The sequence below is a fragment of the Eubalaena glacialis genome, chromosome X, assembly GCF_028564815.1.
Source record: "Eubalaena glacialis isolate mEubGla1 chromosome X, mEubGla1.1.hap2.+ XY, whole genome shotgun sequence".
Taxonomy (NCBI): Eukaryota; Metazoa; Chordata; class Mammalia; order Artiodactyla; family Balaenidae; genus Eubalaena; species Eubalaena glacialis.
The window spans coordinates 108,335,114-108,348,059 of NC_083736.1; the positions used below are offsets into that span (position 1 = coordinate 108,335,114).

Sequence of the window (12,946 nt, forward strand, 5' to 3'; positions counted from 1 at the left end):
AATATTGCAATGTAGTTGAGAGAGTAGACCCTAGAGCCAGACTGCCTAGGGTCACATTCTGGCCCAGTTATTTACTAGCAGTGCAATTTAAATTACCTCATCTGACCCAAGCCTCAAGTTTTTTTGTTGTGTAAAATAAGGAAGGTAATATAACTACCTCATTGGAAAGTTGTGAGGACTAAAGAAGCAAAAGCAAGTCAAGTCTTAGCACATTTTTGGCACATGCTTATTAATAAATGATGGCCATTGTATAATTATTATTACAAGGCCCCTATTAAGAACGTTTCCTGTGGGAATACTAAGTAATGATTTACTGTTTATTATGGTGAAATGAATTGTTGTTTTCTCATTTTGGCACACGATACAAGTCATTTTAGCCAACTTTGCAAATTATAAATATGCTTTCACTTTTTACTAGATGCTAATGTTCTATAAATGGATGAAAAAATGTATCACAAAAAATTCCAGTCTTACAGACTACCCTGTTAAAGACAATTTTAGGCTTAATCAGACTTGAGGAAGCTATGAAATGTTTTACTACCTACCAAGACCTTAAGAACTTTGTAACATTTAAATTATGTTTTGAACATGAGTGGCTTTTGTTATTAGTTTTTTGTTTAATGACATCACAAAATGCAAGCAGGATCCCATTTTAATCACCAGCTCAGTATAATCTGGTGTTTTTCATGTTCCCTGTTGTTAAATAGCCTGGAGCTTTATGGGCTGTAGGGTATCTTTTCTGTATCCAGGAATTGGTCTCAGGCTTCCCACTACTGACAAAGTTCCTTGGAGAAACTTGGTGCACTCATTATTTGTGAGTTTCAATGGAGCAATTCAAAGCTGCTGAGGAAACTACAGCTTATTGTGTGTGCCCCATGTGCTCTCTCACTTAATCCTTATAGTAGTCCTATGAAGTGTAGATGTTTTTACCCCTTTTCCAAAGGAGGAGATTGAGGCTTGGATAAAGTAAATGAATTGATCAAGATCACACATAGGGTAAATGGCAGAACCGGTATTCAAACAAGGTCTATCTGCACATGTTCTTTTCACTGCATTCCCTTGGCTCTCAAAAGGAAGTAATAAATTACTCTTTATAGTTTGTACACAGCTATATGTAAAGCCCCACCAGAACCAATCTGGACTATTTCCATGTGTGTCAACAGTTGGTCTATAACTTAGATCCTGTGAATAATCAGCTCTTTATGAAACCAGTTACATACAAGAGATAAATGTGGCGCCCTATTCTGTTTTTTGGACAGCTAAAAAACCTGATCAGATTTCTCAAAGTGGGAGTCATGGGGAAGGCAGATTTTCTTTTTCTTGCCTTCTCTACCTCATATGGGGCTTAAGTTTTTTGAAAAAAATCTTATTTCCTCTTGTCGCTACACCTCTGTGGCAGGTGATTTTTTTTTTTCTTGATTGACATTCAGAATATGTGCCACATGGAAATTTGAGCCTCTTCAAGGTTTTTTGTTTTTTAAATTTTTGTTATTGTTTTGATTGTACTTGTATTATTTTACACATCCTTTTTGTGAAATATTTATTCCTTTTTTTAAAATTGGAATAACCTTGGTCCTAATCACCTCCGGATAAACAGGATTTTGTTACAGAGCAGTATGTTTGCCAGGGAAACCAAGTAATTGGGGATATAAAAGTTTTCATTCCTGGAAATTGTCCTTTATTAACATGAAGTTATATCGTCCAGGCACTGCAATTAAGTGGGCAGGCACTATTTTATACCGCTACCTTTTTTGTTTTTTAAACAAGCTTTAAAAAACCCCTAAACTGGGATTGTGTCTTAATCATCTTCCTATCTCTAGTCCCTGGTACATAGTAGATGTTCCATAAATGTTTGCTGAATAAAGGGGTTGATTTTCTGTTGAATGGCAAAAGTAATTTTTTTATCACACTGTTTTGATTAGAGGTCAAGGACTACTGAATTTGGCACATGAAGAGCATGGTAGTAGGACTCGATGCTTCTCTTGGTTCTGCCCCCAACTTAATTTGTGACTTTGGGGAAAGTCACTTAATCTCTCAGCACCTTGGTTTCTTTTTTTTTTTTTTTTTTTTTTTTTAAACATCTTTATTGAAGTATAATTGCTTTACAATGGTGTGCTAGCTTCTGCTTTACAACAAAGTGAATCAGTTACACATATACATATGTTGCCATATCTCTTCCCTCTTGCATCTCCCTCCCTCCCACCCTCCCTATCCCACCCCTCTAGGTGGTCACAAAGCACAGAGCTGATCTCCCTGTGCTATGCGGCTGCTTCCCACTAGTTATCTATTTTACATTTGGTAGTGTATATATGTCCATGACACTCTCTCACCCTGTCACATCTCACCCCTCCCCCTCCCCATATCCTCAAGTCCATTCTCTAGTAGGTCTGTGTCTTTATTCCCATCTTGCCACTAGGTTCTTCATGACCTCTTTTTTTTTTTTTTTTCCCCCTTAGATTCCATATATATGTGTTAGCATACTGTATTTGTTTTTCTCTTTCTGACTTACTTCACTCTGTATGACAGACTCTAACTCCATCCACCTCATTACAAACACCTCCATTTCATTTCTTTTTATGGCTGAGTAATATTCCATTGTATATATGTGCCACATCTTCTTTATCCATTCATCCGATGATGGATACCTAGGTTGCTTCCATGTCCTGGCTATTGTAAACAGAGCTGCAATGAATATTTTGGTACATGACTCTTTCTGAATTATGGTTTTCTCAGGGTATATGCCCAGTAGTGGGATTGCTGGGTCATATGGTAGTTCTATTTTTAGTTTTTTAAGGAACCTCCATACTGTTCTCCATAGTGGCTGTATCAATTTACATTCCCACCAACAGTGCAAGAGTGTTCCCTTTTCTCCACACCCTCTCCAGCATTTATTGTTTCTAGATTTTTTGATGATGGCCATTCTGACCGGTGTGAGATGATACCTCATTGTAGTTTTGATTTGCATTTCTCTAATGATTAATGATGTTGAGCATTCTTTCATGTGTCTGTTGGCAATCTGTATCTCTTCTTTGGAGAAATGTCTATTTAGGTCTTCTGCCCATTTTTGGATTGGGTTGTTTGTTTTTTTGTTATTGAGCTGCATGAGCTGCTTGTAAATCTTGGAGATTAATCCTTTGTCCGTTGCTTCATTTGCAAAGATTTTCTCCCATTCTGAGGGTTGTCTTTTGGTCTTGTTTATGGTTTCCTTTGCTGTGCAAAAGCTTTTAAGTTTCATTAGGTCCCATTTGTTTATTTGTGTTTTTATTTCCATTTCTCTAGGACCTGGGTCAAAAAGGATCTTGCTGTGACTTATGTCATACAGTGTTCTGCCTATGTTTTCCTCTAAGAGTTTGATAGTGTCTGGCCTTACACTTAGGTCTTTAATCCATTTTGAGTTTATTTTTGTGTATGGTGTTAGGGAGTGTTCTAATTTCATACTTTTACATGTACCTGTCCAATTTTCCCAGCACCACTTATTGAAGAGGCTGTCTTTTCTCCACTGTATATGCTTGCCTCCTTTATCAAAGATAAGGTGACCATATGTGCGTGGGCTTATCTCTGGGCTTTCTATCCTGTTCCATTGATCTATATTTCTGTTTTGGTGCCAGTACCAAACTGTCTTGATTACTGTAGCTTTGTAATATAGTCTGAAGTCAGGGAGCCTGATTCCTCCAGCTCCATTTTTCGTTCTCAAGATTGCTTTGGCTATTCGGGGTCTTTTGTGTTTCCATACAAATTGTGAAATTTTTTGTTCTAGTTCTGTGAAAAATGCCAGTGGTAGTTTGATAGGGATTGCATTGAATCTGTAGATTGCTTTGGGTAGCAGAGTCATTTTCACAATGTTTATTCTTCCAATCCAAGAACATGGTATATCTCTCCATCTATTTGTATCATCTTTAATTTCTTTCATCAGTGTCCTATAATTTTCTGCATACAGGTCTTTTGTCTCCTTAGGTAGGTTTATTCCTAGGTATTTTATTCTTTTTGTTGCAATGGTAAACGGGAGTGTTTTCTTAATTTCACTTTCAGATTTTTCATCATTAGTATACAGGAATGCAAGAGATTTCTGTGCATTAATTTTGTATCCTGCTACTTTACCAAATTCATTGATTAGCTCTAGTAGTTTTCTGGTAGCATCTTTTGGATTCTCTATGTATAGTATCATGTCATCTGCAAACAGTGACAGCTTTACTTCTTCTTTTCCGATTTGGATTCCTTTTATTTCTTTTTCGTCTCTGATTGCTGTGGCTAACACTTCCAAAACTATGTTGAATAATAGTGGTGAGAGTGGGCAACCTTGTCTTGTTCCTGATCTTAGTGGAAATGGTTTCAGTTTTTCACCATTGAGGACAATGTTGGCTGTGGGTTTGTCATATACGGCCTTTATTATGTTGAGGAAAGTTCCCTCTATGCCTACTTTCTGCAGGACTTTTATCATAAATGGGTGTTGAATTTTGTCGAAAGCTTTCTCTGCATCTATTGAGATGATCATATGGTTTTTCTCCTTCAATTTGTTAATATGATGTATCACGTTGATTGATTTGCGTATATTGAAGAATCCTTGCATTCCTGGAATAAACCCCACTTGATCATGGTGTATGATCCTTTTAATGTGCTGTTGGATTCTGTTTGCTAGTATTTTGTTGAGGATTTTTGCATCTATGTTCATCAGTGATATTGGCCTGTAGTTTTCTTTCTTTGTGACATCTTTGCCTGGTTTTGGTATCAGGGTGATGGTGGCCTCGTAGAATGAGTTGGGGAGTGTTCCTCCCTCTGCAATATTTTGGAAGAGTTTGAGAAGGATAGGTGTTAGCTCTTCTCTAAATGTTTGATAGAATTCGCCTGTGAAGCCATCTGGTCCTGGGCTTTTGTGTGTTGGAAGATTTTTAATCACAGTTTCAATTTCAATGCTTGTGATTGGTCTGTTCATATTTTCTATTTCTTCCTGGTTCAGTCTCGGCAGGTTGTGCATTTCTAAGAATCTGTCCATTTCTTCCAGGTTGTCCATTTTATTAGCATAGAGTTGCTTGTAGTAATCTCTTATGATCGTTTGTATTTCTGCAGTGTCAGTGGTTACTTCTCCTTTTTCATTTCTAATTCTATTAATTTGAGTCTTCTCCTTTTTTCTCTTGATGAGTCTGGCTAATGGTTTATCAATTTTGTTTATCTTCTCAAAGAACCAGCTTTTAGTTTCATTGATTTTTGCTATTGTTTCCTTCATTTCTTTTTCATTTATTTCTGATCTGATCTTTATGATTTCTTTCCTTCTGCTAGCTTTGGGGTTTTTTTGTTCTTCTTTCTCTAATTGCTTTAGGTGCAAGGTTAGGTTGTTTATTCGAGATGTTTCCTGTTTCTTGATGTAGGCTTGTATTGCTATAAACTTCCCTCTTAGAACTGCTTTTGCTGCATCCCATAGGTTTTGGATCGTCGTGTCTCCATTGTCATTTGTTTCTAGGTATTTTTTGATTTCCCCTTTGATTTCTTCAGTGATCACTTCGTTATTAAGTAGTGTATTGTGTAGCCTCCATGTGTTTGTATTTTTTACAGATCTTTTCCTGTAATTGATATCTAGTCTCATAGCGTTGTGGTCGGAAAAGATACTTGATACGATTTCAATTTTTTTAAATTTACCAAGGCTTGATTTGTGACCCAAGATATGATCTATCCTGGAGAATGTTCCATGAGCACTTGAGAAAAATGTGTATTCTGTTGTTTTTGGGTGGAATGTCCTATAAATATCAATTAAGTCCATCTTGTTTAATGTATCATTTAAAGCTTGTGTTTCCTTATTTATTTTCATTTTGGATGATCTGTCCATTGGTGAAAGTGGGGTGTTAAAGTCCCCTACTATGATTGTGTTACTGTCGATTTCCCCTTTTATGGCTGTTAGTATTTGCCTTATGTATTGAGGTGCTCCTATGTTGGGTGCATAAATATTTACAATTGTTATACCTTCCTCTTGGATCGATCCCTTGATCATTATATAGTGTCCGTCTTTGTCTCTTGTAATTGTCTTTATTTTAAAGTCTATTTTGTCTGATATGAGAATTGCTACTCCAGCTTTCTTTTGATTTCCATTTGCATGGAATATCTTTTTCCATCCCCTCACTTTCAGTCTGTATGTGTCTCTAGGTCTGAAGTGGGTCTCTTGTAGACAGCATATATATGGGTCTTGTTTTTGTATCCATTCAGCCAGTCTGTGTCTTTTGGTGGGAGCATTTAATCCATTTACATTTAAGGTAATTATCGATACGTATGTTCCTATTCCCATTTTCTTAAATGTTTTGGGTTTGTTATTGTAGGTGTTTTCCTTCTCTTGTGTTTCTTGCCTAGAGAAGTTCCTTTAGCATTTGTTGTAAAGCTGGTTTGGTGGTGCTGAACTCTCTCAGCTTTTGCTTGTCTGTAAAGGTTTTAATTTCTCCATCAAATCTGAATGAGATCCTTGCTGGGTAGAGTAATCTTGGTTGTAGGTTTTTCTCCTTCATCACTTTAAGTATATCCTGCCACTCCCTTCTGGCTTGCAGCGTTTCTGCTGAAAGATCAGCTGTTAACCTTATGGGGATGCCCTTGTGTGTTATCTGTTGTTTTTCCCTTGCTGCTTTTAATATGTTTTCTTTATATTTAATTTTTGATAGTTTGATTAATATGTGTCTTGGTGTGTTTCTCCTTGGATTTATCCTGTATGGGACTCTCTGTGCTTCCAGGACTTGATTAACTATTTCCTTTCCCATATTAGGGAAGTTTTCAACTATAATCTCTTCAAATATTTTCTCAGTCCCTTTCTTTTTCTCTTCTTCTTCTGGGACCCCTATAATTCGAATGTTGGTGCGTTTAATGTTGTCCCAGAGGTCTCTGAGACTGTCCTCAGTTCTTTTCATTCTTTTTTCTTTATTCTGCTCTGCAGTAGTTATTTCCACCATTTTATCTTCCAGGTCACTTATCCGTTCTTCTGCCTCAGTTATTCTGCTATTGATCCCATCTAGAGTATTTTTAATTTCATTTATTGTGCTTGTCATCGTTTCTTGGTTCCTCTTTAGTTCTTCTACGTCCTTGTTAAATGTTTCTTGCATTTTGTCTATTCTATTTCCAAGACTTTGGATCATCCTTACTATCATTATTCTGAATTCTTTTTCAGGTAGACTACCTACTTCCTCTTCATTTGTTAGGTCTGGTGTGTTTTGACCCTGCTCCTTCATCTGCTGTGTGTTTTTCTGTCTTCTCATTTTGCTTATCTTACTGTGTTTGGGGTCTCCTTTTCACAGGCTGCAGGTTCGTAGTTCCCGTTGTTTTTGGTATCTGTCCCCAGTGGCTAAGGTTGGTTCAGTGGGTTGTGTAGGTTTCCTGGTGGAGGGAACTAGTGCCTGTGTTCTGGTGGATGAGGCTGGATGTTGTCTTTCTGGTGGGTTCGTCCACGTCTGGTGGTGTGTTTTGGGGTGTCTGTGGCCTTATTATGATTTTAGGCAGCCTCTCTGTTAATGGATGGGGCTGTGTTCCTCTCTTGCTAGTTGTTTGGCATAGGGTGTCCAGCACTGTAGCTTGCTGGTCGTTGAGTGAAGCTGGGTCTTGATGTTGAGATGGAGATCTGTGAGAGATTTTCGCCGTTTGGTATTACGTGGAGCTGGGAGGTCTCTTGTGGACCAGTGTCCTGAAGTTGGCTCTCCCACCTCAGAGGCACAGCCCTGATGCCTGGCTGGAGCACCAAGAGCCTTTCATCCACACGGCTCAGAATAAAAGGGAGAAAAAATGGAAAGAAAGAAAAAAAGAGGATAAAATAAAATAAAATAAAGCAATTATAATAAAAAATAAGAAAAAAAATTATTAAGAGTAAATTTATTAAGAAAAAAAATTTTTTTTAATTTTTAAAAATAGATTTATTAATTTTTTATACTAAAAATAAGAAAAAATTATTTAGAAAAAATTTATTAAGAAAAAATTTTTTAATTTTTTAAAATAAAAAATATGAAAAAACTTATTAAAAATTTTTTTAAAAATAGAAAATAAGGAAAAAATTATTAAGAAAACATTTATTAGGGAAAAGAAAAAAAAAATTTTTAAGCCAAAAAAAAAAAAAAAACAAACAAACAAACAAAAAAAAACGGACGGACCTAACCCTAGGACTAACGGTGAGAGCAAAGCTATACAGACAAAATCTCACCCAGAAGCATACACATCTACACTCACAAAAAAAAGGAGAAGGGGAAAAGTTAATATATCCTGCTCCCAAAGTCCATCTCCTAAATTTGGGATGATTCGTTGTCTATTCAGGTATTCAACAGATGCAGGCACATCAAGTTGTTTGTGGAGCTTTAATCCGCTGCTTCTGAGGCTGCTGGGAGAGATTTCCCTTTCTCTTCTTTGTTCGTACAGCTCCCGGGGTTCAGCTTTGGATTTGGACCCGCCTCTGCATGTAGGTCCCCTGAGGGCGTCTGTTCCCCGCCCAGACAGAACAGGGTTAAAGGAGCAGCTGATTCGGGGGCTCTGGCTCAGTCAGGCCGGGGGGAGGGAGCGGTACGGAGGAGGCGGGGCGAGCCTGCGGCGGCAGAAGCCGGCGTGACGTTGCAGCAGCCTGAGGCGCGCCGTGCGCTCTCCCGGGGAAGTTGTCCCCGGATTACGGGAGCCTGGCCGTGGCGGGCTGCACAGGCTCCCGGGAGGGGCGGTGTGGAGAGTGACCTGTGCTCGCCCACAGGCTGTTTGGTGGCGGCAGCAGCAGCCTTAGCGTCTCATGCCCGTCTCTGGGGTCCGCGCTGATAGCCGCGGCTCGCGCCCGTCTCTGGAGTTCGTTTAAGTGGCGCTCTGAATCCCCTCTCCTTGCACGCCGCGAAACAAAGAGGCAAGAAAAAGTCTCTTGCCTCTTTGGCAGCTGCAGTCTTTTTCCCGGACTCCCTCCCGGCTAGCACCGAAGCCCGAGCCCCAGCTCCCAGGCCCCGCCCGCCCCGGCGGCTGAGCAGACAAGCCTCTCGGGCTGGTGAGTGCTGGTCGGCACCGCTCCTCTGTGCGGGAATCTCCGCTTTGCCCTCCGCACCACTGTGGCTGCGCTCTCCTCCGTGGCTCTGAAGCTTCCCCCCTCTGCTACCCGCAGTCTCTGCCCACGAAGGGGCTTCCTAGTGTGTGGAAACCTTTCCTCCTTCACAGCTCCCTCCCACTGGTGCAGGTCTCGTCCCTATTCTTTTGTCTCTGTTATTTCTTTTTTCTTTTGCCCTACCCAAGTACGTGGGGATTTTCTTGCCTTTTGGGAGGTCTGACGTCTTCTGCCAGCGTTCAGTGGGTGTTCTGTAGGAGCAGTTCCACGTGTAGATGCCTTGGTTTCTTTATCTGTAAAAAGAGGCTCTATGACTAGATGATCTTGAAGGCACCTTTCAACACAAAGTTGTATCATCTGTGATCACTGCATTTAAAGAATTTAGGAATGGCATATGAATCATTTAAAAGCTTCTTACTGCATAACCCTGATAAGCAGCTGTAAGGGTATGTCTCTCCTTTGTGCTTCGAAGCAGATATCAAATTGTTCCTATCTGAAGAAAAATGTAAGGGGGGGTGTGAAAATAATTGGTGAAAAGTTACTTTTTAAAATTATTGTATCTAGAGCACTCTGTATTTTAGAGTTTTGCTCCAGTTTAAAAAAAAAAAAAGCTGCAAACAAAAATAGGTTATCTCTCTTTAAAAGTAACGTAAATGTCTAATGCACATGAAACTTTTCATCCATACTGTAAATCAAAGAAACACAAATTAAGACAGCAATAAGATATATTTTGCTTATCAAATTTGTAAACATTTAAAAATAACACTCATTTTTGGCAAGGGTATTAAGAAACAGGGACTCAGAGCAATGGGAGTGTATTTAAATTGGTACAACTGTTCTGGAGGGCAATTTGAGAGTTTCTCAAAATGCTGAAAAGTGTGTATACTTTTGACCTGCAATTCCACTTCTAGAGAAATTTATTTTAAAGCAATTTATCATGGAAGAGTACAAAATTTTATTCACATTAATGCTAATTATAGTGTTATGTATCTAGGAAGACAAAAGATACAAACTCAAATCTCTTGGTTGTAAGACTATGGGTCACTTTAATTTTCTTCTTTACTTTTTTATGGTTTCTATATCTTCTGTAAATGTTTTTTAAAATATGAGCTTGTCTTTAATGAGTGTGTAGAAGTATTTCCCTTCTCATTTCCACTATTCAACACTTTCTTGCTTTTATTTCTGAACAGGTCTCCAGGAAAGGTTGTGATTTCAACATTAAAGGTGAGTTGTGCTTTCTGAAAGTGATAAGTATATTTCTACAAATTGTATACACTTTTCATTCATTTTTCTCTTTTATGTAATTCTTCGTTTTCTGCTTTTGCTTGCTATTACTTATTTTTTGCTAAGTACTATTATCATTGTATCTTACTCTAGGTGTGATTAGGTACTTTAGAAATACCTAATTAAATATTGTACTGTAAGGAAGGGACTATAAGTATTTTTTAGATTTCTGCTAATTTTTATTTGGTTTATAATTTTTAGAATAAAAGAACACTATAAAATACTTGTATTTGTGTGTGTGTGTGTTTTTAATTGAAAAAGTAATACTTGCATGACAGAAATATGGAGTAACCAAAACACTTGTATACTTCTTATGGGCACATGTATTGGTATCATAATTATATATAAAAATCAATCTTAGCCTTATATTCAAGCAAAGAAGTTTGATATTGAGACATTATGCCAATGAGAACCATTTTAAATACAAGAATATCACCAAACAGAACTATTTACATCAAATAGAATATATACTATATGTGTATGTTTGTGTATGGTTGTGTTTGTGTGTACGTCAGTACATATGTATGTATAATCTCAAACATGCTGTATTTTTTTTTCAGTTTCAGTGTCCCTACCTTCTGTTTATACACATTGGATATTGATCTGTTTGATAAATTGTGGTGTATTCATGTGGAATATTCTGTAGCAGTGGCTATGAATGAATTAGTTATACACAATAACATGGATGAATTTCAGCACCATGGTGTTGAGTGGGGGAAATAAAACTAGTCACAGAAAATACATGTAGTAAGATTCCATTTATATTAAGTCCAAAAGCATGCAAAACTAGAGAATATATTGTTCAGAGACACAAGCATAGTAAAACTATAAAGAACAGCAAGGGAATGATAAACACAAAGTTTAGGATATCAGTCATCTCTGAGGGGGAAAGAATGTAATGGAAATGGAGAAGGACATACAAGAGACTTGAAAGCTAATAGTAATACTGTTCTTTTCTTAAACTGAGTACTTAAGAAAGGTTATATCATAATTCTTTATTCCTTATATTTTATAAAAATTCTTTTATATTAACTATTTAATAAAACCATTTTAAAAAACAACTCATGGACATGGTTAAAATTCACTCAGTGTGAAAAGAAGATGGTTGAAAATGTAGCTTCCCTCCCATTCTTCACCTTCCACTTCCCAGTCCTCCTATCCAGAGACTATTGCTGTTTATGCTTGTAGATTTTAAAAGCCACTTAGATCTTAAGATATTTTTAGGTTATAACAAATAGGTTTGGGGAATTTATTTTATCTCAGTAATTATAGATTGTCCTTAACTTGAATAAAATTAGATACAAAATGTACATATTTAGTAAATAAATATGAAGTTGGATATAGTTCTTTTTTACTTTTTATTTTGAAATAATTATAGAGTCACAGAAAGCTGCAAAGATAGTACAGAGAAGTCCTGTTATCCTTCACCCACTTTCCCCAGTGGTTATGTCTTAATTATAGTACAATATCAAAACCAAGAATTTGACGGTGGTACAGTGTGAGTGTATAGTTCTGTGTCATTTTATTACATGTGTATATTTGTATAATCACCACCACAATCCAGATGAGATCTAGTTTATCACCACAGAGAGCTTCCTTTATAAAGTCACACCCACCACCTCCCCACATCATCCCTAACCCCAGGCAGCCAGCCACTAATCTCTTTTCCATCTCAATAATTTTGTCATTTGAGAATGTCCTATAAATGGAATCATATAGTGTGTGACCTTTTGAGGTTGGCTCAAATGATTGAGATCCATCCAAGTTGTTGCATGTGTCAATGGTTTATTCCTTTTTGTCGTTAAGTAATATTCTATGATGTGGATGTACATGGGTTATTGAGTGCTTATTGTGTATAACAGTGTATCTATTGATACCTTAAGCAATCCAAAGAAAAGTTTGATATAGTTCCTATTTTTGATGACTTTACAACCTCACAGAAAAGATACATATATATAAGAAGGGATGATACATGAGGTATTGATGTTTGTAGACTAGAATAGACCTTAAGTACTACAGGGAGTTTGGAGGAGGAAGGGGGACATAGAGCAATCGTGAGAGCACTGTTGCCTGGAATAGGAGAGAAAATTTTTCGGGAGGAGGTAGAACTTGTGTTAGGCTTTGAAAATTGGGAGAGATTTGCATAGGTGGATAGAGAAAAATTGGGAAAGCATTGTATGTTAGGTAATAGTATGAACTAATTAATATGCAAAGCAGAGAATTTGCTGGGCACATTGAAAGACTGGTGTGACTAATGTAAACATTTCAGTGGTGGAATGTTGGTAAAGTAAATTGGGGCCAGATTTCCATGAGCCTTGAATGTCAGGTTAAGAAATCTGGGCTTTAAAATTTTGAAGCAAGATATTTAAAGTCAATTTTTATATGTCTTACAAGATTTTTTGCTGGGGAATTAACAAAAGATAAGTGGTAGAAGGGTGGAAGAAAGTTCGGGGGAAAGAGACTAAGTGCAGAGAGAGCTATTAAGAGGTTAGAATGTCAAGACATGAGACTCCAACAGAGGGATGGTGTTGATAGGAATGGATGGATGCATATGACAACTATTTAAGAGTTGTTTCCTGGTTTTTGTTTCTTGTTTTTTTTTTCTCTCAGCAAAAAAGAGTGGCGGTCACATCTCAAACATTT

General features: G+C 37.4%; 1 protein-coding gene across 2 annotated transcripts in view; it reads left to right on the forward strand.

Annotated features, from left to right (window-relative positions):
• The window catches only part of WDR44 (WD repeat domain 44), an 89,284-nt gene that overhangs the window by 20,819 nt on the left and 55,519 nt on the right, over positions 1-12,946 (forward strand). For both annotated transcript variants that reach the window (XM_061179511.1, XM_061179513.1), the window contains exon 2: positions 10,210-10,243. In XM_061179511.1, the coding sequence (XP_061035494.1) occupies positions 10,210-10,243 (34 nt within the window). The remainder of the gene's footprint in view (positions 1-10,209; positions 10,244-12,946) is intronic.